This window comes from Cynocephalus volans, chromosome 1 (assembly GCF_027409185.1).
Source record: "Cynocephalus volans isolate mCynVol1 chromosome 1, mCynVol1.pri, whole genome shotgun sequence".
In the NCBI taxonomy this organism is placed as follows: Eukaryota; Metazoa; Chordata; class Mammalia; order Dermoptera; family Cynocephalidae; genus Cynocephalus; species Cynocephalus volans.
In genome coordinates, this window is record NC_084460.1 from 247013967 (window position 1) to 247041863 (window position 27897).

Here is a 27897-nt window from a genome sequence, read left to right on the forward strand (position 1 = left end):
CCTTTGTAATATTTTCTTTCATAAACTTTTTAGAATCTCTCAGAATTTAATAATGATATTCTTTTCTACTGTGTAAATTAATATTTATAGACTTCAAAGTAACTATTTCAAGTCATTTGTCATATTTTGTTAGCTCAAAGAAGTCCAGACCAAGCCAAGGAGAATTATTTTTGTTTCTGTGTCACCTGCTCATTTAGACACTTATAAAAGGCTGCACTCATGCTATTGTTTGGTAAAATATTGTTTCTAGAGTTGTAAACAATATCTTGGTAAATTTTGGAGGACTATAACTTGTGGGCAGAAATTCAATTTCAGAGAACACTGGGTTATCATGACAGGTTGAATGGGTCCAATATAAACATCTGTATTTGTCAAAATTTTCTTATCTAATGCATTAAAACTTTCTTTATACCTATGTAATAGTTTTTATTTGAACATTATTTCTACATAAAATGAAGAAATTCTGAAGTAAAATATAGTAGGATAGTTGGAAGATAATTTGAATAAAGAAAGCACTGGGAAAAAATTAAAGCTGTTTTTATAAAATACATTATAGAAAAACAATTACACTGTAAGACAGACCTAAAATACATTATACTCTATAGGGAAAGATAAATACTTTTAATATTTTCCAATATGTAATAGATGTAAATAATGACCAGTTTATGTATGTTTAATAGCTTTATATTTAGACATTTAGAGTAAAGTTCTGAGCTTATTTTTCTCTGAAATAATGTAATCAAAACTGAAGAAGTATGTCATGCCTGCTTCTGTACAAATATAGCTTTTGGCCTCCCCGCTCTATTTTGCCAAAATGAATAGCAAATATCTAGTTACTCTCATCTGTCACATTCTTGCCAGGGTTACATAAATCACATCCACTCAACATGAATGTACCTTTTTCATAGTTTATTAACATAATCAAAGGCATAAAATGCCAAATTAAAATTAAGCTGATGTTTAAAAAAATGAATGTCCTTGTTTAATTCTTTTAGAGCATGGTTTCCCAACTTTGGCAATACTGGCATTTTGGTTTGTACAATACTCTGCTGTGGTGGGCAGTCTTATGATTTGCAGGACATTTAACAGCATTCCTAGTCTTAACCCACTAGATGCTAAGAGCATCCCTCCCAACCACCCAAAAGATTGAGAATTACTGTTTTAGGGATTTACATTCAAGTGAATTTAATTTTAGAGTATTTTACAGTCTTATTTGAATTAGCTACATCTTCACCTTCTTCATCTTCTTCTCCCTCTTCCTCTTCCTCTTCTTCCTCCTCTTCACTACTTCCAGCATCTTGGTCTGTGTTTGAGTCACTGTCTCCTTCATCAAGAATTTCTACAAGAACAAGGTCAGTTTAGGAAAACAGTGAATGAGCAGGTGATATACATGTATCTCATTCTGAGAAGATAATTCTCAGTTCATTGAAATCCACAGTGGCATAAGAGCCAACAGAGATGATTACACAAGCCTCATGTTATTGTCTAGGTAGTCAGAAAGTATTACAACTGATTTGATTAGAGATATGTATCATTCTTCTGCCAGATAAAAAGTGACCATGAAAGAAGGAAGGGATAAGAAGAACAAAGAAAAAGTAGATGAAAGTTTTCCAAAAGAGCAAGAGCACTGGAAAAAAAATTAGAAATGGAAATTAGCAGATGGGAGTTAAAATATTATTTCATCATCAGAAAAAAGTCTATTATAAAAAGCTAAGGCTAGATATAAGAAACAAGAATTTAGGCTAAGATTGTACTCAGAAGGGAGTACAAAGAAGGGAGAGGAAAATAAATGCATGAATTAGTGAGCACTTTAAATAAACAGTAATGAGATTTTTATTAAAATGCAAACTTATTAAATTGAACATTACAATCAATCTGAAAACTTTTCATATGTAAAACAGAAACAGAAGTTTAAAAGCCTTTAAGAAAATTAGTAAGACTGGCACGTTATTAGATTATCACGTCTTAAAATACAACTCACATTCAGAACTAGATGAAAACAGTGATGTATATAAGAGACTACATGAGGTCAGTCATTATGTTAAAAGTAAACAAATGACAAAAACTAAAACTGTATTTTGCTCAACGTTAGCCTGAAAAAAGATTCTGCAAAACATTTCACTTTTGTATTTCTATGATAATCAGAGACCTTTTAATACAAAGTTTTGAAGTCAAATCATTTTTAGGAAAATTCTATTTTCTTTATATTTAACTAAGAAGTATAAACCAAGAACCACATATTTAATGTCAGCAGAGAACTTCACACTAGAGAGATAAATCATTTTATAAAAATGTACAGTTGTCATTCAGCCCTTATCAGACATATAAATCTCCTCAATATTTCTAAAAAATGTGACATCAAGAAATAACGTGAAGTGTCTAGTTTATCATGATGCAAACATGGCTTAGACAGACTTTTAAAAGAAGAAACTATTTAGTATTCAATTGTAGGGAGACGGGAACTCCTGCTGTTTTCCCAAATGCTGTCAAACCTAAAATACAAGTACACCTGGGTCACTCTAATGTGCTAATTACTAAAGCTGTGCCCACTTCCTGCTGCAGCCATTTTTTTTCTGTCAGTTCTAGAACACTTTACAAAAGAATGAAGGTCAAATGAATTGTCTAATCATTTACATCATCCTCTTCTCATCTCTCCACTTTAGAATCTACTTATTGGAATCACTTGGACAATGACAATTGGATTTCATTCAATAAAAAAAGCAGTAGTTTCAAAGAATGGTCTATGAGTCCCTGGGGGATCACTGAGACCTATCAGGTGGTTTGTGAGGTCAAAACTATTTTTATATCACTGTGCTGGCAGCTGTGATGATGATCCAAAAGCAATGGGGGTTAGAACTGGCTGTAACCCAAGCACAAATCAAGGCACCAAACTGTACTAGTAGTCAATGCATTCTTTATTGCCACACTCTTGCAGTAGGAAAAATAGTCAGTTTCACTTAAGAATGTCCTTGATGAAAAAGTAAGACATTATTTTTATTAAATATCAGCCCTTGAGTGCAGGCCTTTATCATAATCTAAGTGACAAAATATGAAGTTAATATACTTTTTTAAAGATAATGTACAATCGGTGACAGTTATCTGAAGGAAAAGGCAGTTGTCTAATTGAATTATAAGATGAATTAGTTACTTTTTTCACTTTTACTTGAAAGAATGGCCATCAATAGTTATTAGGTACTTGGCAGACATTTTCTAAAATGTAAACAAAGTGAGACTGTCACCTCAAGGAAAACAACTAACAGTATTTGCCACTATGATAAAATTAGAGAAAATTTGAAGTTTGGAAAACCTATATCTAAGCTGTGAGTTTGACAGCTTCCTAATACTTAACTTTTCTGTCAATATAGGTGGTAATATTAACAAAAGTGATTTCTAGATATTGTATTAATATGTTAATTTGATTTTGACAATGTTAATATGTTAACATTTAGAAGATGTGTATAACTCAGTGAATCAGTATTTCCCAAATAACCAATGCAACATGTTACAAAATCATGCATGGGTAAAAGATCCAAAGTCACAGACTAATGGATTTAAATGTAACAGTATGAAAATTCATTGATATTGTTTCAGCACACTGCAATTAATTTTTAAGAAACTACTAGTTATGAAATATTGGCATAGTATCAAGGAAGAATATACACAATTATCTGAAAAGGCTATTAAAATATTCCTTCCTTTTCTAACCACATATCTGTGTGGGGCTCAGTCTGTGTGAGGCTCAATCTATGTGAGGCTCGATCTGTTGAGGATTTTTTCTTCATGTACTTCAATCAAAACAACCTATTGCAACAGACTGAATTTAGAAACAGATATAAGAATCAAGCTGTTTTCTATTAGGCTGGACCATTAAGCCTTGAAAAATATACAAAACATGTCATTCTCAACTAAATTTCTTTGTTTTGTGTAAAATAAGTATTTTCATAAAAATATGTAATTTATGTTAACATGTACTAGATTTACTATTACTACTTTGACATGATTAAATAAATACTTTTATATTCTGTCTTAATTTCTAATATAGTGAATATCAATAGATATAACCTATGTAAACAGAAGCTCTTTGGAGTCTTCAATAATTTTCAAGAGTGTAAAGAGATCTTGAGACCAAAGAATTTAAGAACTGCTGTAGTAAATTAAAATACTACTTTTCAGGCATTTGCTAACTGTCTAGTCTCTGAAGAAATGGATAGGGTATTCCCAAGTTTAAAAAAGAAAAAAAATCATACCACGTATAAGAATTCCACAAAAATCATTTGGCTTCTTTTAGGAAGACTATAGGAAAAGAAGTTTATTAAGAAAAGAAGGCAAAGTGTATATAAGGAGTTCTCTATGCTTGGAAACTGAAAAGCTCCTAGGAAATTAGAATCTAAGAAGAGAAACGTATTTAGTGTACCAGATTTTTAGGATAATCAATAGAAATGGAAGGCTTCCTCCTTACCTTCCACTTCTAAGCATAACTGAAGCATAGAATGCAGACCAAGACAGAATTCGAGGTCTCTGCTCTTTCCTCCCAGGAAATTCCAGGGCAATAAGTACTACTCAGGTAAAAATCACAACTCAAGGGAAGTAATCTCATAAAACTATTACATAACTAGGCCTGAATAATGTCAAAGACAAAGTACAACCCCAAATCTGTCCAAAGTTAGTGCTTACAATATACTAATGCTGTAAAAATGATAATCATTATCAATTTACTAACACTTAAATTTAATAAGCTTATCAATTTATTAAATAAATTGATAACTATTATCATTTGTACAAAACTGTGACTGATGCTATCAGAAGGATATCAACATGCTTCAAGAAATAATAACGTACAGCACTTTACAATAAAGTATACCACTTAATTGAATATTAAACTAGGTGGCTCAGACTGTAAGTGGCAGAGAAATTAAATAAAGGCCACTAGTAATCTATGAATATTTCTTAAGAGCAGTGAAACTTAAGAAATGCATACTTTAAATAAAAGGAAAGAGAAAAGGAACAATGAGGTAAACTATTAAGAATGAAGTAATACCATGGACAAGTGCTAGAAAGAAAAATAATGCATGGTGAAACAGGGAAGAGAATGGACTTATAAGAGCAGGTGAAATTCAGTGATCTATAAATCTTTCCTTTCTATCAGTATTACATAACTACCTAAATTGCTTCTAATTACCCCAAATAAATTATTTTATAAATTCTACATACCCTTCTTAATAGTTTTGTACTTCTCTTCGTTCTCCATGAAATTAGGATCCATCTTGAAAACATCTTTAAAAAATAAATTAAAAGTTAAGTGTTTATTTTCTATATTTACATTTGTTGGTGCCCCTCTTCCCAACCTCCAGCCCCCAGACTTACTTAGAACATCTTCGGGATTATAGTCATCCTCTAAAGGGAGCATATGAGTAAACTGATCATCTTCTTCCACTAAGTCAAGTCCTTCTAGGATAATAGGGTGGTCCTTGAATCCATCCTTCCGTACAGCAAACATCACTTCAATCATATACTGGACTCTTTTGTCAATTTCAGACTCATGCAAAATGTTTCTAAGGCGTTCAAATATAGCTAAAGTTAAACAGAAAAAAAAAAAGACAATAAAATAAGTAATAAAAATTGTAATACTCAAACCAAAGCTCAATATCAAATCAAGAATATAAACTAACCATTGATTCCTCTTGGTGACACTTGTGTTAATTTGAGGCCACATTCTTTGAGAAAACCAATAGCTACTTCAACACTATCATCTGTTGGTCTTTCCAGGAGCAAAGTGAGCATCTCTAAGCATAAAACTTCATGTGCCTTAAATAGAATGCAGACATATGGAAGACAGAAAATGATTTTACATATATTAACCTACTGTTGATAATTTTTAAAAATTAGTAAATCCATTTACAATGATTATATTGCACATATGATGGGGAAAGTTTAACGTACAAAGAAATACTCCAAATATGGGATACAATTTTTCGATCACTTTCTTTATGTATCTGTTAAGAATTTACAAATGATTGCTCCAAAAATCTTAATTTACTACGCTGAATACCATTTAAATAATCTCCAGAAGAAATTCTTTTTACACATTATGTACAGAAAATGCCATAGTTAAACTTAAAAAGTTAAAAAAATCATGTACTAATTTTTAATGAGTAATTATTTTCATAATCACTATATGAGGAACAGTAACAATGATTCTTTTTATAATACCCTTCGCCATGACTACAACTCTTTATATATCCATTTCCCAATTTATTTTATCAGCAACTCTGTTAGATAGCAAATAGCCCTTAAGTTACATGAATACTAATTTAATTACAAAATATCTTAACAGTTTCTGGCTGGCACACAATAAGTTTTGAATAGTTCTTTTTTTAATTAAATCAAATTATTTACACAAGCCATGTTCAAAAATTAATACTTATTAACAATGCTGGGTAGAGGAGATAGGATTCTACTGAGAAGTTTTGCTGTCAGAAGGAAATGAAGCATGCTTCAAACACCATATGTGTTCCTTTCTAAAGCCAGGCACTTATTTGAAATGTGGAGGGAAGACATCCAAATCTCAGCTCAGGGGAATATCCTCTTCACATTGTGCACAATATTAAAAATATAAACTGTTTTTTTTGGGGGGGGAGATGGAGGGGCATCAAATAGTCTTACATCAGTGACAAGAAAATATTAACCTGTACCACAGTTGGGGAGATGCAAATTTGTATTGCTATTTTATCTATTTATCTATTTTGTGGCAATGCCCAAAAATCTCCAGTAAAGGTGTAAGATACACTAAAAAATGGAAACATATCTCTGCTGTTATGACGTGAAAATTAAGTTTCCATGGTCTTAAGTGGCAAGCTATCATTCTAATAACATGACAACTAACCAGGTTAAGATCAAAAGGTTTCTGAATGAACACTGGAAAAAATTTCATGTAGGTAAGAATTAAAGTATTATTTAATGTTAGCGAAATAAGATTATGTGATTTCGAAATTCTTCCTCTTATACATAAATATTAAAGATGATAATATATGTCTGAAGGAAACCTTTGGGTATGAACAAGAACAATTTTATTATTTTCAAGGTTAAACAGCAGCTAAATCAAAACCATCAAATCGTGGATAAATAAAAAACACAAAAACTAAACAATAAAATGATAAACTCATTTGCATTTAAAACAGATTAAAACTATTTAATGTACTATATTTTATAAACTAATTCTAAAAACATATGACTACATCTATGTAGTTGGAGAGAATAGTTTTTTATAGAACATCAGATATTTAGTAGGTTCTCATGAACACCATGTACAGGACAAAGAATGGAGGAGATACCAACTTTATTGTTTATAAAATGATTCATTACATTCTTTGAAGGAATAATTTATATTCAAGTAGCCATGTACAGTACTTAGATCAATTTGATAAAATATTTAAAAGTGTTCTGATTCCTCTTTATATTAAAGAACATTAAATGCATTTATTATAGTTTTAAAACTAAAATATAAGATACTTACCCCACGGACTGAAAATCAAAACAAAAACAGAGATGAGATCAATGAAGGGGCATCAAGCCTCTGGTCTAATGCCACTGAATGGGACCAAGTTTTGAAGATAATTACTTACCACATTTTGGTTAATAAGATGTGCCACAAATTTCGAGGCAGTCAGACATAGTTGCTAAAAAGTGAAAGTCGAGACAAAGTTAATTTATAAACTGAAACCAATTCTCATTTATCTATAGAATCTATAGCCTACTAAATACTCAATTTAAAATATGTAACACCCAAGGATAATTTTTATATTATAAAAAAGTTATAAGATGAAAATAATACATTTGAAAGAGTGCCAATTCTGGCTAACTAGTTATAATTCTATAGTTATAGCCAACATTTTTGTGGCTCATCACTAATGACCATGGATATTTAATAGAACAAAATAAATTCTTATAAAGTACAGTTTTTATAAAGCATTCCTATGTAGAAATCAACATTGCTTACTTTTTTTGATACTGGTTTATTAGTCTGTCCTTAATTGTCAGTCTTCTTATAAGCCATTCATACATACCTTATCATTTCTTCGATAGCCTTTTCGAAAATTAAGAATTAACCTCTTGAGGATTAATTCTCCGATTTGTGGAAATTTTGAGTTGATAATTGCCACTAATGCTGCATAAACGTGGGTAAAGATTGGAGAAGCACTCTGTGCTTGCAAAACAGATCTGGACAGCAGTCCTCTGTTTAAAACAATTAAAAAAAAGAGTCAACAATTATCACCAATTGAATTAGGGAAAAAAAAAATTTAATCCAGTAATATTACTCCTCTGTAAATAATAATAGTCGAATCAGGACTAAATTTTTACCACTTTCTAGGAAAAGAGTTTGTCTTACTAATAAATAATAACTGCTTTTGAGAAAACTAAACTTGAATTTGTGCTTTTGTAAAACAGAATGAAATTTTACTACAATTTTTTCTTCAAATTTTTTTCTCTCAAAATATAATTCCTCTTTTCCTGCTTCTATTTGTAATATCTAATCATGAATGTGAGGTTTTTAAAATTCATATAATTTATTTAACATTTTCAAAAAAAAGTAAAGAAAAAAAACCTGCTTCAAAAGTACAAAATTTAGACAACATAGTTTATATCATTTATATAAAATTAATTATGTTATTAAAGATAAATTTGGTTTGTTTCCTTCTTTAGGTCTAATTTTGGTGGAATAAAAATGAAGACTTGGAATATTCCTATGAAAGTTAAAGACACAATGAAAGCATTGCAAGATTAATACTAAAAGAATGACAGGAAAATATATATTCCAGAGGTTTTTTTTGAGATGATAAACCAGAATCATATGAAATCAAATAAGAAAACAGCCCTCAGATTTTAAAATAATAAGTAGAATATAGGACATTTCTATTTCCTGAACATTTTAAATATCACAAATTGCTTAAAACCACACAAAAAAATGGTGATTTCTTTCTGCATTTCTAAAATTTATTGCTCATCTTTCCCATTTCTCTCACATTCTCTCTTTGATTTCATCAGAAATTAAACTGGAATAAAGGCCATATACAAGCCCAAAGCTAACATCACAGTCAATGGTGAAAAGTTGAAAGTTTTTCCTCTAAGATCAGAAACAGGACAAGAATGCTCATGCTTACCACGTCTATTTAACACAGTACTAGAAGTCCTAGCCAGAGTAATTAGGCAAGAGAAAGAAACAAAAGGCATCCAAATCAGAAAGGAAGAAGTTAAATTGCCTGTTTGCAGACATCATGATCTTATGTACAGAAAAGCCTACATACCTCACCAAAGAACTGTTAGAACTAATAAATTCAGTGAAGTTGCAGGTTATAAAATCAACATATGCAAATCAGTAGTATTTTTATATACTAACAACAAACTATCCAAAAAAGAAATCAATAAAACAATCCCTTTTACAATAGCTCAAACAAAACAAAACAAACTTAGGAATGAATTTAACGAAGGAGGTAAAAGATCTGTACAATGAAAACTATAAATCACTGATGAAAGAAATTGAAGAAGACACAAACAAATGGAGAAATATACTGTGATCATGGGTCGGAAGCGACCTACAGATTCAATGCAATCCCTATCAAAATTCCAATGACTTTTTTTCCCACAGAAATGGAAGAAACAATCCTAAAACTAACAAGGAACCACAACAGACCCAGAATAGTCAAAGCAATCTTGAGCAAAAAGAACAAAGCTGGAGACATCATACTATCTGATTAAAAAATTTACTACAAAGCCATAGTAATCAAAACAGAATGGTACTGGTATAAAAACAGACACATAGACCAATAGACAACAGAACAGACAGCCCAGAAGTAAGTCCATGCACTTACAGTTAATTGATTTTCAACAATCAACAAAGGTGCCAAGAACACAAAACAGGGAAAAGTCAGTCTCTTCAACAGATGTCGTCAGGAAAACTGGATATCCACATTGCAGAAGAATGAAAATAGACTCGACTTCACACCATATACAAAAATCAACTCAAAATGGATTCAATACTTAAATGTAAGACCTACTAGAAGAAAACATAGGGGAAAAGCTCTATGACACTGGTCTGGGTAATGATTTTTTGGATATGACCCCCAAAGCACAGGCAACAAAAGAAAAATAGACAAATGGGATTACACGAAACTAAAAGCTTCTGCACAACAAAGTAATCAATCAACAGAGTTAAGAGAAAAACTATGTATGGAATGGGAGAAAATAGTTGCAAACCATATATCTGATAAGGGATTAATATCCAAAATACATAAGGAGCTCAAACAAGTCAATACTAAGAAAATAAATATCTAATTTTATAAATGGGAAAAGGATCTAAATAGACATTTCTCAAAAGATGACATACAAATGGCCAATACACATATTTAAAAATGCTCAACATCATCTATCATCAAGGAAATGCAAATTAAAACCACTAAGAGATTTCACCTCACTCCTGTTAGAAAAGCTATTATCAAAATGACAAAAGATAACAAGTTTCGCCAAGGTTGTGGAGGAAAAAGAACCCTTGTACTCTGTTGGTAAGAATGTAAATTACTACGGCCATTATGGAAAACAGTATGCAGATTTCTCAAAAAATTAAAAACTGAACTACCATATGATCCAGCAATCCTACTACCTTGTATATATCCAAAGTGTATGAAATGAATATCTGGACTCCCACATTCACTGGATTATCCATAATAGCCAAGATATGGAAGTAAACTAAGTGTCCATTGATAGATAAATGGATAAAGAAAATGTGGTATATATACACAATTCAGTTGTAAGGAAGAAGAAAATCCTGTCGTTTGCGACATCATGAATGAACCAGGAGGGCATTATTTTAACTGAAACAAGCCAGGCACAGAAAGACAAATACTGCATGATTTCACTTACATGTGGAATCTAAAAATGTTGAACGCATAAAAACAGAGTAAAATGGTGGTTACCAGAGGCTAGGCAGATTGAGGATATGTTGATCAATGAACATAAAATTTTAGTTAGAAGGACTAAGTTCAAGAGATCTATTGTACATTATGCTGATTATACTTAGTAATAACATATTGTATACTTGAAAATTGCTAAAAGAGTAGATTTTAAAAGCTCCCATCACAAAAAAAAGTGAGAGAATGAATATGTTAAATAGCTTGACTTAGCCATTCCATAATGTACACATACATCAAAACATCATGTTGTACACCAAGAATATATACAATTTTTACTTGTCAATTAAAAAAAGAAATTTAAAAAAAGAAATTAAACTGGTTTGAGTTAGTGTATTTTAATATTCATTATTCTTCATGTATTTAAATTATTGGAGGCATTAAAAAAACAAATGTCTGTGCGAAAATCACCACGCGATATCAAACTTCTCAAAAAGCAAATACTCAATATGACCTCTAACAGTGAGATACAAGTTATTTCTTAGTAGCCTACATTTTTATAAGAACTGCATTTTAAATAGTCTCATTTTCCTTTGAATTAATGTAGTACAAATACATCAGTAATTGCTGTTCATGTAGATATTATGCTCCTTTGAAAAAATACTACAAATAGAATAGCTGACACTTACCTTCCTCTAACTATATTTTCTTGAAGAAGCTCTTGAATAATAATACTTATATTGGAAATGTTGACTTTGTTGATAAGACCATTGATGGACTTCTTTAGGGCCTCCCAGCTCATCCTCTGATATGCTAAGCTAAAAAGAATTAATTTTAATAAAGATTAAAACTCTGTCAACAATTACAATAACAACAGGCTATAATAAGAATATAAAAACTTAGTGTCCCTTTATTTTTAACATTGTCACAAAATGACACCTAGTAAAACATGACACCATAGGAATAAACATATTATATTTAAACCATATTTGGCTTTCTGTACATATAATGCTTAAGTACACACCACTTCCATTTAATTATACAATAAGATTATGCAAGAATATGTAAGGATAATGTTTTGTTCTTCTACCCATGTATATTGCAATTAAAAACATTTATTAGTCAAATTCAATACAGGCTTATTTTATAATGCTTCATTGAAACTGGTCTTTAATGGAAATCTTTTAAAATAAAAGCAATTTAAAGAATTTTTAAATTATACTACGAAACACCCAAATATAAGCCACAAAAAGGAAATGTGTATTATGTCCCTTTTCACAAAAGCACTATGAAGTGTTACGACACATAAAGAACAACTTACTTATTAGTTTTTAATTTAATGCCATCTAATGCCCCTTTCTAGTGCTTATAATTTTTGTTTTATTTCAAATCTTCATAGTTTACTTTATTCTTGAAACAAATTTAGATTTAATTTATACAAGGTTCTCAAGCACTTTTAAAGCTGCTATTAAAACACCCATGAAATGACATAGGAACATCCCTTCTTGTCTCACCTCTAATCTGTTTTTCTTAAAGTGTAGCTACCTTCTATCCCAACCTTTTTACTAAATACCTGGCAACTGAGTAACTATTTCAATCTGGGACCATACTTGTCCTAGTTATCACCTCATTCCTCCAGAAAAAACGCCTTGAAAACTTGGCTGCATTTTCCTAAACAGCTCCTCACCATTCCAATTATTTTGAAAAGGAGAGGAAGGGTGCTTTGAGTATGAATGTTCATATACGAATTTTGTTTATTTTCCTTTGAGTAGCAATAAAGTATGACAGTACTTCAGAAAATTTACAAAAAGACTTGCATTATCTTTTAATTCTGTTTTTCCATGAACTTCTTGAAGTACCCTCATATTGTCTAAAACATTATGGCCTAAAGAAAAGGAGAAAAAAGACAAAACTGCCAAGTTAGTTTTATAGACTAGTATGGGCTTGGCAAACTACACCCATGAGCCAAATGCAGACCATCACTTGGTTTTGTAAATAAAGCTTTACTATAACACAGCCACACTCATTTACTTACATATTACCTGTGAGTGTTTTCACACTACAATGGCAGAGTTGAATAGCTGCAACAGAGACAAAATGACCCACAATCTAAAATATTTACTATCTGGCCTTTTAAAGAAAAAGTTTGCTGACTCCTGGTTTAGTACAACTGGATAGATCCACTTTAGATCTAAGATATCAATAGTACTCTTGATTATCTACAAAAAATATACACTAACAATAGGCCCACATATGACTATAAAATGAACAATAATTTGAAAATACTAAAAAATAAGATAATCTTTTCCTCAAACTTTTTAATTCATTCATGTGAAAATTCATTCATTTTAATTCATTCACTCATTCATTCATTCATTCATTTTAATTCGTTCATGCAAAAAATTCAGGGCAAATAGCACACAGTGCTCCAATGGAGATTATGGAATTAAGAATAAAAGAGGTCTCTAATTTGAGGTCTCTATCACTGTGGACTAATGCAAATTCTCAATGCCAAGGTTAATTAGACCATAGTTGATTTATTTTTCAATGAGGTTATCAATGCCTGTATACTTAGTGATATTAACATGCCTGTTTTTATCTGTGATCTGTTCTTGCATCATCCTGAGCTTTGCCGGAGGAATATATGCTCCACCAGTACGAGTAAGGAGAGGATCCAGCTCGTCTTTCTTCTTCTTCGCAGTAGGTTCATCTTGAGCAGAGGAACTCTGGGTTACTGATGGTTCTGGACTTCTCCCAGGAGATGGGGATTTCCGGGACCTTTTCCGATCCACATCTCTTTCTCTGCGTTTTTCTCGGTCTCTACTTCTAAAATATTTTTTATTAAAGGAGAAAATACAATATAAAATATTTTCTTACAATGAACTGCACATCAAATGAGTGAGACCTAATTGGGCCCCACAAATTCAGACTAGGAAAAATGGTTTAGAATGGTGAGGAAGTGTTTCACAGAAAAAATGTAACTTAAATTAGGTCCTGAAGGCTTGACAGGATTTAGACTGGGAACAAGGAGGGGAGGAGATAGGGGATAGAGAGGATAGCTTTTTGCAATTGGTAGAAGAGGAAACAACTACTGAAAAACTGAACAAGGGTGTTAAGTCCAGAATGAGTGGAATAATCAGAAAACAATAAAGAATCATGTATAAGAGCAGTTGGAAAGATGGGTCTGTCAGACTGAAATCTTAAAAGACAAGCAGCAGACTTTAAGTTTTTCATACTGTAGGTGATGGGGAATCATTAAAAGTTTCTGAGTGGGACAGAGATATAAAAATAGTGTTTTAAGAAGACAAACTGGCCTATGGTATATATAATGCATTATATAAATGAGAAACCAGAGTTTATCTCTAATAACGGCAATCTTAGGTATAAGTTTGTTGTAAAAAATATAATATTTGAAACTGCTTCTTGATAGAACTGGTATTTTTCTAGAAATCTCAACATCAGGAGCTCCCGGTTATTTGAGACAATGTGAAAAAAACCACTTTCTACCCACAATAACTTCCTTAGTAATGCAGACGATTATGTTTTTTAAATTAACACTTTTATTGCTCTTTGAAACCATAAGAGTGAGTCCTTGCTTTTTACTATCTCTCCTCAGAGAAGAGTGTGTTCACTTAGCTATTTTTTTTTATATACAAAGGTACTTCAAAAAGTTCATGAGAAAATAAAATTAAAAGATAACACAAATCTTTCCATGAACTTTTTGAAGTACCCTCGTATATTGTATTGGGAAATGGAATATTCTGTTCATGCTCTGTGCAACCACGAGTTGTATGAACACAGTAAATAAAAGTAAGTTTTATATTATCACGGCATTACTAGGAAACTGCTGGATAGATTTTAGCTAAATCAAGGGTATGTTTGAGATGGTCTGTTTTAATTTATAACACAACCTACATGGAGAGAGAAGAGCAGTCACCTTCCCGGGCAGCTGTGGAGAAACAATTTTGAAGTGGAGATATAAGAGACCTGAGTGACTGTCAATGAGGATAGACAATCTGCATACACTAATACAGAGTAAACAGAGGGGGAAAAAAGTGGTTTCACATATAAACCCCAACTAGTCACTAAGTAGGTGCTCTAACTTCTATGTACTGATTTGAAATTGATTTGTTTCTTATTGTGAATGTAGCATGTTCCAAGAGAGCAGCTAGAGCACAAATTTACTGACATTGGGTATGATTCCTCTGAGAAACACCAGGTAAGACAGCTAGCTGGCTGATAAAACCATATCTTTACAATCATTGTGTTTGTTCCTTTATAGCGCAGAAGTGATAGAGTATTCTTAGAGTTTAAATACAAACACTTGTTGTCATCAAATGTTTTTAGACTGTTAGCCTTTATATTCTACATAATACCTAGCCTGCTTACTTCACAGTGTGACTGTATGGACCACATGAGACTTAATATTCATACACTGGACCAAACACTAAGAGTTATACTGAAGTAGTAAGGTTAGAGGCTGTGAAAAAACCATAGGCTTTGGAGTCAGAATTGAGTTCAAATCCCAGTTTCAACATCTACCAGAAGGATAACTGTAACCTCAGATAAGTTACTTAATAACCTCAAACCCATTTCCTTACTTGTAAATTAAGAAAAATAGTATTTAGTTTGTGAAAGTTTTGATAGTATTTGAGAAAGTATGCAAAACGTTTGGCTTACCAATTATGGTGGTAGTAGCTGTTCTTATTAAGGTGTCATTAAGGTGACAAGTTATGAGCCTGGCTTTTGGAGGTTAATTTAATCTGATATTTTAGGACTGGGTATGTATTAGCAAGTAGTGAGAAGAAAATTTTGGCTGCACTTATCAAATAATGTACTTAGTTCCAAACTGAAGAAGAACTTGATCAAAATTCTATTGGGATATATAGTCTTGGTAGTCACAGGGAGGATATGTGAGAGACATTAAAAAAGATATAGACCTTAGTGAAAATAAAACATAGGAGATTAATTTTTGAAACTGGATAAATAAGGGCAAAGAGGAAGATTAGGAGAGAGCTGGTTTTATAAAAACAATGATAAAGGGAGACAGATATCTTTAAAGTAACAATAGAAATGGTTGTTGGAGAGATACAGATAGAACCAGAGACAGATCATAGTTCCTCTATAAAATACTAAAATACTAAAATTTGTTAGTTTTGTCATATTAACTAAAAATACAGTCAGGATCCACTACTTTGTATAATATTAAGAAATTTAAATCTTCCACTATTTTCTACAGACTATTCAAAGTGTCATTAGTTCACTGCTTTTCACTACTCAAATCGATATGCTCAAGAACATAATATTTTAAAAAGTTATCATTTTCTGAGTACCTACTATGTTAAGACATGGTAGTAGGACAAGTTATTTTTAAACCTAAACAACCAGTCAAGACACATTATCACTCTCATTTTATAAATGAGAAAACTGAGGCTCAGAAGAAATGCACTTATGTCTGACTCTTCTTAATGTTGCCCCTAAGAATTTCCAAACACCCTCATTCCAATGTTCTTGCTTTGGAGGGGAGTTTACCTGCCTCCATTCAGTTCCCTTATCCATCTCTTAACCAGATAAATCTTGCAGATGCTGTCAGCCAGAGGAACAGGTAGGTAGCTAGATTCTCCAAAACTGAAGAAAGCATCATTTATATTTAGAAAAAAAACCTACAAATTGGTAACTTCATTTTCAATGTACCTCTGACATTATGCAGGAGAGTAAATTTAGATCATTGTACATTATATAACACAAATTTCTTTGAAAGGAAACAATCTCAAAAAAAAAAAATCACATACGCCAATCCCTTCTGCAGTATAACATAATGAATAAGAGTCTGGGCTCTAGTCAGACAGACCTGAACCTCCCACAGTTATGTTTCAAAAACATAAACAAATTACTAAACTTCTCCAGGCCTCAGTTTCTTTAGCTGAAAGCTCACATACTAGTATCTACTTCACATATTTACTACAATAAGGAGTTAATTCATATAAAGACCTTAATATTAGAAATCCTGGCACCTAACAACATTCAATTAATGCTAGCTGCTATTATTATTATTTTTATTATAAAGCATAAAGAAAACTTAAATATAATTTATTTCTATAGTTAAAATTCCCAATACAAACCGTGACTCCATGCCACCATCATAAGAATGTCCTCTTCTTGAATGCTCATAGTCTGACTTGCTATAATCAAAGTAATCTCTATCCCGGGGGGATCTGTCCTGTTCTGCATATCTAACATATAAAATAAGAAAATTAAATAAATAAATAAATAAAATAATAAATAAATAAATAAATAAATAAATAAATAAATAAAATAAGAAAATCAAAGTTATAAATTGAAGCAACTATGTTATAAATACTTAGGAAAGTCTTATACTGGTAATGCTAAAGCAACTCTATGACTAAACAACATCATGTCAAACTGTTTTTAACAAACAGCTCATTATGCCAACACCCGTTCATTCAGTCAGGATTACAAAAGCTTTCATCTTGTGCACAGCGAAACTGGAATTCACTTAACCAAACCTGTTCATCCTGATTCACATTGTCCTTTGTAGGCAACAAATATCTGGATATCATACACAGTTGGCATATAAAAGGCTATTCTGCAAATGATTCCTTTTGCTTAGTTGGCTCATTTATCAAAACACTGAAAAAATGAGACCAAAGTCACTAAATAGCCTCTAAGGACCAGTTTTAATTCCACACCAAAATATTATATTCATGAACTGTTATTCTTGAAACTGCATTATTGGGTATTTGCAAGAATGGATTGAAATTATTAGCAAACAAGGATGGATCTTTTAACTGAATCAGATCTTTTAACTGAATCTTAAAAGTCAAAAAATGAGAGAACCTTAAGAGAAGTTAATAGAGAGAGATGTATTTTTTTAATATAGAGAGTAGGTGATTGGTGAAAAGGAGTAAGTAATCACAAACCAGGGCAATTAACGTCCATAAAGCAAAGGTTTTTAGCAACATTTAGGAGAGTAGAATAAGAAGAAAGTATACTGGAAGTAAGGAAATGATTAGACAACTCAAAGAAAGTTTAGAAAATGCTTCCCCCTTCATAAATTTTTAGTGGTCATAGCTTATTAAGTGAAATAACCATAGTACTCATATGAATGCATGATGCATATTAATGGTAACATTTTGTACTGTTGATCTTAATGTAATTATGGCAAGATGATATGTATATAAAAATATTTTGTAAACTATAAAGAGCTATGTAAATGTAAAGGATAGCAATAACAGCAAAAGCAGCACTTCAAAATAATGTAATTTCAATTCAGTTTTCCAACTTATAAACTTTCATTCTACATTTGAGATATTAAAATTATCCTCTTTCACCTAAAAAAAAATGACATAAAATCTTGAATTATTTACTAGAAACTCCTAGAACAGTCACTCAAGTATAATTCCTCCTAAAGCCCAATCAAGTAATATTGCTTATAAAACCACTAAAAAGTTGTCCACTCTAACATTAGAAATCTAAGAACTAAGTTACTGCACTGCATTCAGAACATATAAAATTGTTTACCTGTCTTCTGGAGAGGAGGTCCTCTGATATGAATTACGGTTTTCCCTTCTGTCATGATCAGAAGAATGCTTTCAAAGGGAAAAAATAAGGGGTAAGAAGCATTTCAAAATTAATGTTAAAAAACACAGATAATGAAATAAATATGTCTCAAAAATTAGAAGTAGTTTAGAATTTCCAAACTTTTTTTAAATCATAAGAATAATTCATTTAAACAGTATATTAGAAAAAAGATAAAACCTTCAGTTTATCCAAGACTAATGTCTGTGGTTGATACCTACTTTCACTATGGGCCAAATACTTCTTTTTAACCAAAAAAATTCAAGGTAGAAGATGATAATTCTCAAATTTTCAGTGATGCCTAGTTCATGTTTTATTCCTAAGTAATAAGTTATAAATTTATAGAATAGCATTTTTATTAAGGGCTCTTCCTGGTGAAAAACAAGACCAAGGCCAGAGATTTTCTAGCAAGAGCTCACTTTTGTGGTTATGCCCACCTCTTATAATACTGCACTTACCTCCTATCTCCTTTGGCTTGTGGAAACCACAACTTTAGTATAGGTTACTAAATCTGGATAAAACAAATAGCTGGAAAAAACTGACTCTAACATATTTATAAGTATTTATTTTTGTTCTCAACAAACATTATTTGAGTGTCTGGTACGTGTGGTACTATGTTAGGCTCTAGAGAACTGAAAAACATGATTCTTCAGATACAGGTCCTATGCCTAATCCTTTGAAAAATAACCAGCATACCAATAGGTAACTTCACATAACATGAGATTGATATAAAACAGAGATATGAACCATCCAGTTTGAGAAGATATCCTAGTTTAAAAATCCAAATACTTTAAAGAAATCAAAATATTTATCTCTATGTATAGATAAAAATTTTTACACAATTGATCTACACTGATAGTGACAAGTCTCTTTTTTAAGAATTAATTTTGATTAACATTACTGAAAGAAACGTTAAGTGTTAAAGTATCTTAATCTTAACATCTAAGAAAAAACAAGTGCAATGAGTAATTTGTTCTAGAAACTTACATACTTGTCTTTTTAATGAGAAAGACATTTAAAAATAGAAAATTATTCTGAATAGAAACGTAAACAAGCTCCAACTTCCTCTGATTTATGACTACCTAATTAACAGCAGTTTGAATCTAACATTATCACAAGTAAATTGCCAAAACAGTCTCATTAACTATTAGATTTTTTGAATAGTATACACTAACTAATCTATGTAGGTGAATAAACAAGTAATAAAATTTATTATTTAAAGTAGTAATAGCTTGGCTGTTATTTTACACTAAATGCAACCATCTTAAAATTCTATCTCTACATGTATAAGAAAGTTTTAAAAATTATTTCACTTAGCAACATAATAAAGTAGAATTGTTCCAAGTGTATGACATAGGCTTCTACAAAACTTCACATTAAGATCCTAAGCCAAATTTGGAGCACGAAATTCATTCAATTCAATGGTAACATGAAATATAGTATTTAGTGATCATTTATTGTAAGACAGTCCTTTCTGTGTAGACATTCTAAAAGATACAAAGGATAGGAAAGACCCTCAAGGAGGTTTTGGTCTTGTAGGTTAGAGATGGTTATAAAGATTTCCACAATTAAACATGTCAGATAATATGTTCCTGAGAGAGAGAAAAGAAAAGAGACAGAATAAAACTGCACTACTTATTCTTTTACAAGGCAAAGCAATTATTTTGATTACATTAAGGAGAAGGCCTCAATTCTGTGCTAATGATTTTTAACACATATCTGCAACATCTGTTGTAAGGAAGAGGGCGAAACCAAAAATACTGAAGTCGTGAATCAGAAGGATTTTGTACATATGATCAAGTAAACAAATAACTGGCATACATAGAGTTAACAGGAAATCTTGAGTCGGGAGCCATCATTGTGTTATAGAGTACTGAGAGATGACAGCAGGTAAAGGAGGATTTGAATTCGGCTTTGGTGGCTGAATAGGATTTTGCTAAATTAAAAATCATTTTCGGGTATGACCCAAATATTAAAAACCTCAATTTCCCTATTTCCCTTAACATAGAGTTTAGATTATAAGTCAGTGCAGTAGTTAAAAACAAGAGTCAAAATTACCTTCAAAAATTCTCTAAATTTTTCATTAAGCAAAGGGAACATGGTGATACCATGCAGTCACTTATCTCTAACAATGTAGAGAGAGCAATATGAGGAGGCAAATGGAGCAGGGAGCCCGAATCCAGGGGCTTTGAGCATCCACTAGGCTCAGGGAACAAGTCTGCAAGAGAAAGGAAGAAGAGGGGCTGCCAGAGGTAGGGTGCTTGCTTCTAGCTAGCTAAGGAAGCTACAGTTAAGGCTCAAAGGAAAAATGGGATCTCCAGCTGAAGCCTTATGAACCTAACAGATGAGTCCTCAGAACATCAAGGGAAGATCTGAGATTCACCTGAAGTAAGAATGAGCTCCAACCCAGATAGCGGAGGAGAGATGAAGGCAGACTAAACAGAACTGGCTGGAAGGGTCAAGCAACTAAATGTGCAGGGCATGCTGACTGAAATCACCCATTCCTTGGCTGAGGGAATGCCACCGAGAACCCAACAGGACCACACGATGGAAACTTGGAGAAGCAGAATCTAGCAAGAGTAGAAAGGGGATTCTGAGAAAGACTAAACATTTCTCTGTGTAAAAGGTATCAGTCTAAAGTTCCCAGGGCCCCTTGTCTAACATGGCTCAGTCAAGAGCCAGTTCTGCACAGTTCTCCTTTCTTTTTATGTTCCCATCTCCTAACACAGAGCCTGACATCTACTAGGCCCTCAATAAAATTAACTGTTTAAGTTACAATGGACCAAAAGTACAAGTCCCAAAGAGGCAGACTGCAGAACAATATACAAAGTTATCTATTGACAGATGGAGCTAACTTAGGAGACAGTGAGCCCCCTGCCAATGGAGATACGCAGCAGAGGCTAGACGTCTACCCAGCAAGGAGGCTGAAAAGTGTCTTCTCTCACTGGACACAGGTTGGTACAAGTCTACCAGTTCAGTTTAATAAGCATTTACCATGCACCAGCCCTTATACCTAGTGTCTGCTGTTAAGGAGCTCACAGTCTACTCATTCTCTTTAAAGGAAGAATTTTAGGAGTGCAGAGCCTGGTGGAGTAGAGAAAGGGAAGAGTACCTACACTTATAATCAACCTCTATTTTCTCTCAACTGCCTTCTTGCATGTTATTATTCCTATCTGGCCAAGTATCTACATTTGAAATTGTGTAAGCTGAATGTATGTATAAAGCTACTCTACTGTCTGGTTCTAATGCCCTAATTATATAAATGCATTTCTGTTTAAAGGATAGCTAATCACTTCTAAGTTTATATCCTCGATTATAAGTTTCAAACACTTACTTTTATCTGGGCCACACTACTTTTCATTTTCTGTTGCCAGTTGATCCAGTAAATCAAAGACTCCTCAAGTTGGTCCAAATAACAAGTACCCAGTGGTCTCAACTCATTGACAGTTTACTTTTCCTGTCTGCAAATATCACCTGTAAAACACACCAAAGAAAGCTTTGTTAACATTGATAAAATGTGTGTGAAATAACAATATATTCTTTCACACAATGGACATTTGACCACCTTATTTTTCTTAATCAGTAAGCACAGATACAATCAATAATTAAATAAAAATTCAAAACATCCTTACCACATAACAAAAGTATACCTAACACATATTAGCAGAAAAGACTCCATGAACAAGAGAGCAAAGAAAATGAGGCTTTATTCCAATGACTAAGAGAAACAAAAGTTAATTTAAAAACAGATGGCCTGTAACTTTATTGAAAATGTTCCCAGTAAGGGAGACCTATATCTACATCATAAAATAGTATTGTGATATTATAAAAAATGAACTGAGGAAACAATTATATAAGAGAAACTCTATATGAATTGAGTATAAAATATCCAGTGTTTCTATATAAATTAATAATGAAATTTCCAATTTTTTGCAATAATGACCATTCAGAAATAAATATACTCCATATGGAAATAAAAGGTGCTAAACTAAAACAATTATGTCTCAATGTGATTTATAAGGCACATGGCTTCAGATATACACACATATGAGAACTAAGGATTTGGCTCAGAATAAGCCTAGCCATCAACATTAAATTCTAAAATGTTTTCTAACATCCTTCTGTTAAGTAAACTTTAGTAATTTCTATAAAATGCTGTATTGATAGTTATGTCACAGAACTGCTATCGAAGCATTTTATTGGAATTACATATCTAAATGGTTTATAATGTAAGGTAATAAAATCACAAAAATAATGAAATATAGGAAAATCAAAGAATTAAGAGATGAGAGAATACAGAAGAAAAAAACTGTGCTCAATACTAAAATAACTAAATACAGCTAGGAAAAAAATTCTGAGTGTTAGACAGTGTATCACAGATTACTTGGTCCAAGTCCTTCTTTTTAAAGATGAGAACACTGAAAGTCAGATAAGTCATTTAAATGTCCTAAATTATAATACCAATGAATGGTGGGCCTTTAACTAGAAACATAGCCTAAGGACATCCAGTTACATATTCTTTTCACTAGACCACATACAGAAATAGTCTCGACACTATAAAGTGATATAGAGTTGCTATCATTTAATGCAAATGGGGATGCACACAAATCACTAAGTCAAGAAAAGTTTCTATCACAATGAATTAACATGGTATCAAGGTTAGTAAAGGCAATATACACAAGATTTTTCACAATCTTATCCATCTATGAAAAATAATTGTGATCTAAAACACACCACCACTTATTTATTTGCAGCTGCAGTTAACTAAATGTGTCTAACTGTACATAATGATCCCATGTGCAGCCTCTTTCTTCAATTAGTTACTATTGCAGTTGTGTGCAAAACTCAGCTTTGTTTTTGGCTGACAAGTTGTCCCTTTCTTCTTTTTATAAAAAAGAGCTACTTACTCTGATCCTAAACCCTAATAGCCATATAACAGACCAGTCTGTCTAGGACCTTATGTACACAACCAAGACATTGTTATCTGAACTCACTTTCAGAGTTACTTTTCCTTCTGGATGCTATATCTTAGATCAACAATTGAGAAAATTTAAGAATAGGTTAACATAAAACACTTCATAATGTTAGATTCTGTGGCTGTAGCAGGGAGAGAAGAGGCATGCCCCCCTATCTTAAACAGTCTATTCTGATATAATGCAAGAGTTACAACCTTAATAAACCTGTTAGCAAAAGTCAAATTATAAAAACACATGTTTCAATGGGGAAAGAGAAGGTTAGAGACTAAAAAGTTTCAGATATACAATAATTATCTTATTTTCCTATAAGAATTTAAGTAATAAAGTTGTTTTGACTCCCAAGGTCACTGGGTGGCTTATGTGGCACCTTTGTGCAAATCTTTTAAAAGGGAATCTGGACTTCCACTCTTGAAATGGCTAAAATGTTCCTCCTCCATCCAACCCTTCCACAGATAACAAGTATAAACCCTTTACAAAATACAAAACAACAACAACCTGAAGGAAGGAGCATGAACACAAACAGGCTAATTTCTAGAGGGGAGTAGATGCCTGGGAGAAAGAAACACTAGGAGTGAATTATCCCCTTTATAATGGCTTTTGCCTGAAGGCAAGCTGCAGTCTGTACCGTGCATTGCCCTAAATCTCTGACTACTTCTGAACCAGTAAGTGTACAAGATAGATTTCTGCTAAGGATAAAAGAACTGAACTAAGATTTGAATTGCTGTTCAAGAGCCTAGAGTTGAAATTTAAGTCCAACCAAGTTAATTGCCTAAAAAGTCACCAATCCTTAGAGGAATGTATCAGAATCAAAGTCTTTATAACGCAAAAGTAATATCCAGGATATAATAAAAAATAACTCAACTTATCAAAAAAACACACCCCCCTCCAAAAAATGTCACCCAACCTTAAGAGAAAAGGAAACTAATACTGAGATAACCCAGCTATTGGAATTAGCATATAAAGTTTTTAAGGCATGACCTTTAAAGGATAAGGAAAGATCCAAAGAAAAATATGCCTGGGAAATTCAGCAAAGGGAAACAATAAAATAGAATCAAACAAAAATTCTAAAATGGAAAAATTTATGAGATGAAAAATGCACTGTATATGCTTAACAGCAGAATGAAGACAAAGGAAAAAGTCAGTGGACTAGAAGACAAATCAATAGAAATTATTCCATCTAAAGAACAAAGAGACAAAACATTTTAATGAAGTGTCAGGGACATATGGGACAATATCAGAAAGATCAATAGATATGTAATTAAAGCCCAGGAAGGAAAAGAGAGAAAGAATGGGACAGAAAAAATATTTCAAGAAAGTAAATTACAGCTATAAAATGGAAGAGCTAAAATTCAAAGCCAGGTTTATCTGATGCCAAAACCACTCGACTCTATTGTACAAGATTTAGCATTTTCCTCAGCTATTCCTTTGGGGTCTTAAACCCAGTTTCTCTTCCTAATCAACCTACATTTTTTTTAAAAAAGCAATTTTCTATATATTTTATTTCAAATTACCTTAACTTATTTAAATTTAATGAGTTTTCTTTCTGTTTGGTATCATCTTTCTCCTTTCTACCACTTTCATCTGCAAACAATTCCTGGGAATCAAGTACAGTTTGCTACTTCTCCATGTCTCAAAATGTAAGTGTGAAATTGACAGTACTGTAAAGTAGTCTGCTACTATAGTTCTAACAAAAAAATTCATCAAGTACTATCATTGTCCAGATTATACAGAGTGTGCCTGTAGGGAAATTCTGAGAGTTCAACGTACACACTTAACACTGGCACTAATTGGAAATTCCTGCAATGAGAGCAATTTATCTCGAGTTTATAGCTCTCCCTGCTCTTCTTAACATCACTATGTGGTGGAATTCATAATGAGTTATTAAATTTCTCTCCCCTTGTCACAAGTAAGCAACTCAGCAAAACCGCACTTGCTCACTTGAGCAAGGAGGCTATTTTACAATAGGAGATGTAGCATTCATGGGAGCACTAGCTTAAAAATGATTTTTTTCTCAGTTTCAGAAAGCGTCAGAAAGCACAATATTCAATTACATTTCTAAGAAGTACTTCAGACTACTAACTAGAAGCTACGAAATTATAAATTATGCAATTATCTCAGAAATTTAGAAAATGAGAAAATATTCAACTAATGGCTGAAATGCACTGCTTTCTAGATTGTTTCAGTAGAAGACTTGTGTCACTGTCACTTAAGTGCTCTCATCTACTATCATAAAACTGCTGAAGAAAAGGGGAATCAACCAAGTGAATTCCCTTTAATTTTCTTCTCTGCATTCTTCAGAGTAACAGCAGGCTTGGTGAATTTCAATTATTATAACAGAGTTTTAAAAAAAACCTTTAGTTGCTCAGTATGAAAAATGGTAATATTAAACAATACTTAAAATAAAAAGTCTTAAATGTGTTCTAAATGCCAAAATGTAATGGGGGGAGAGATGACTGAAGGAAAAATCCCTTTAAGGAAACCATTTTCTTGCCTTTTTTTTTTTTTTACATAAGAGGAAATTGGTTTTTTGGTGGTTGGCTGGTAAGGGGATCTAAGCCTTTGAACTTGGTGTTCTAAAACTGCACTATAACCAACTGAACTAACCAGCTAGCCCATTTATTTATTTATTTTTTTTACTGTGTACTTATTAGTAAAAAATCTGCCCCACGATATGCCACATAAGAAAAAAATGATTTGTAATTTGATTTCAGCATAGATTCCCAATTCAAAAAAAATGATTTGTAATTTGATTTCAGCACAGATTCCCAATTCAAAAAAAATGATTTGTAATTTGATTTCAGCATAGATTCCCAATTCAAGAAAAAAGGGTCAAAACACTACTGTCTACTTTCTGGAAAAGTAATCAGGTACAGGTTGCCAATCCTTTACATGTAATTTTGAAATCTGAAAAGCTCTGAAAATACGAAGATTTTTCTTAAGCTTGTGACAACTAATTTAGCAGCAAAACCTGACATGCACCGACTTGAGACAATGTGACTCTTCACACAATGCAGATATACTATGTTTGATTAAAGGATGTTGCCCTGAGCCGTCAAAGGGGGACTACTTAATAAACAGAATATGCACTGTATTTCTTTTCTAAAATCTCAAAAATTCTGAATGTCAAAACAGTGCTGGGTCCAAGAATTACTTACGAAGAGTTGCAGCCTGTATTCCCAGTTGTTTGCTTACTAGTTGTTTGCATACACCAGGCTTGTTCTTGACTCAGACCCACTTGAATAACTGAAGATTCCCACGTTCAAGTGCAGAGCTGGAAGCTATGCAGACAGCTCTGGATACTGTCTGATTTTTGTACAAGATAAATATAATATAAAAGCATTTGACTGGTCTCTGTGCAGTAGAGAGAGCCCCATTTTTGAGACACCTTAAGAAAATGAAACTCAGATGAGTTTAAAAAAAAAGAGAGAGACATTTTAATCAACCTAATGTTACTAATATTTATACTGAAAAATATAAATTGGGAGGACGTATTATTTCCCATTCATCCCCTGTACCATGAAGCTAGTCCATATTAGTCTGTATTTAAGTAACCAAATAAATTAAAGTGATATAATACAATCATTTTGATATACTATTAAATTTTTAAAAAATTATTCTGTTGGCATATAGAAAGATCACTCAATGTGCTCCTTTTCACCAGAGTGTAGGATCTATGAAAGCACGAATTTTTGTTTACTTCAAAATTTCAATCAGCTATCTCTTGATTTACAGTATTGATTTCCACTTGAGTTGGTTTTAAAGAAAAACTCTACATGTTGAACTTCTTTACTAATTCATTTAAAAATAAGTGACATTTATGGGCAAATTCCCTTTATCCTGTCATCTCTCTAGTTCCACCATCTCTTTCTCCTTCCCTACACAGCTGAGATGTTTTTGATAAGTCTACACTTGATGTCTCTGATATTTAACTTCACACTAACACTAAACCCTCTTACTCACTATAATTTGGCTTTCCATTCCCACTACTCCACAGCACTTATCAAAGTTACACAATGACCTTCTTGTTGCTAAATACAGGGGCAACTTCCTTCTTTTATCAGGCACTGCTCTAGCATTTGGTATTGCTAATGCCTTTCTTCTTCTTTAAGTTCTCACTTCTCAACTTACAGGGTCACCACTACCACCTGGTTTTCCTCAATTCTTCCTCTGTCTACCCCTTTAATATTTACTATCCCTTAGAGTTTAATATCTGCTTGTGGATTTTTGTCTGTTTTGTTCACTGCCAAGACGAGAGACTCTCAGTACATATTTGTAAAATGAACGAATGAACAGTTCTTATCTTTTCTTTCTCCATATTCTCTTTGGAAAACCATCTCCACCCCACAGCTTAAACTAACATGTGAGAACAACTTTTTACTCCAGTTCAATCTACAGAATTCCAAATCATTATGTCCAATTGG

At 32.4% G+C, this 27897-nt stretch overlaps 1 protein-coding gene across 5 annotated transcripts in view; it reads right to left on the reverse strand.

Moving 5' to 3' along the window:
• Window positions 1-27897, reverse strand: part of CWC22 (CWC22 spliceosome associated protein homolog) — a 51239-nt gene that overhangs the window by 17667 nt on the left and 5675 nt on the right. For 4 of the 5 annotated variants that reach the window (XM_063094014.1, XM_063094022.1, XM_063094039.1 and 1 more), the window contains exons 2-12: window positions 21835-21974; window positions 18444-18511; window positions 17024-17134; window positions 13491-13727; window positions 11591-11719; window positions 8064-8232; window positions 7623-7676; window positions 5670-5805; window positions 5365-5571; window positions 5212-5274; window positions 1235-1339 (exon numbers count right to left, since the gene is read on the reverse strand). In XM_063094014.1, the coding sequence (XP_062950084.1) occupies window positions 1235-1339; window positions 5212-5274; window positions 5365-5571; window positions 5670-5805; window positions 7623-7676; window positions 8064-8232; window positions 11591-11719; window positions 13491-13727; window positions 17024-17134; window positions 18444-18511; window positions 21835-21861 (1306 nt within the window). In that variant the 5' untranslated portion in view covers window positions 21862-21974. Of the gene's footprint in view, window positions 1-1234; window positions 1340-5211; window positions 5275-5364; window positions 5572-5669; window positions 5806-7622; window positions 7677-8063; window positions 8233-11590; window positions 11720-13490; window positions 13728-17023; window positions 17135-18443; window positions 18512-21834; window positions 21975-26631; window positions 26653-27897 lie in introns of those variants that run through there. The other variant, XM_063094029.1, reaches the window with a different exon arrangement.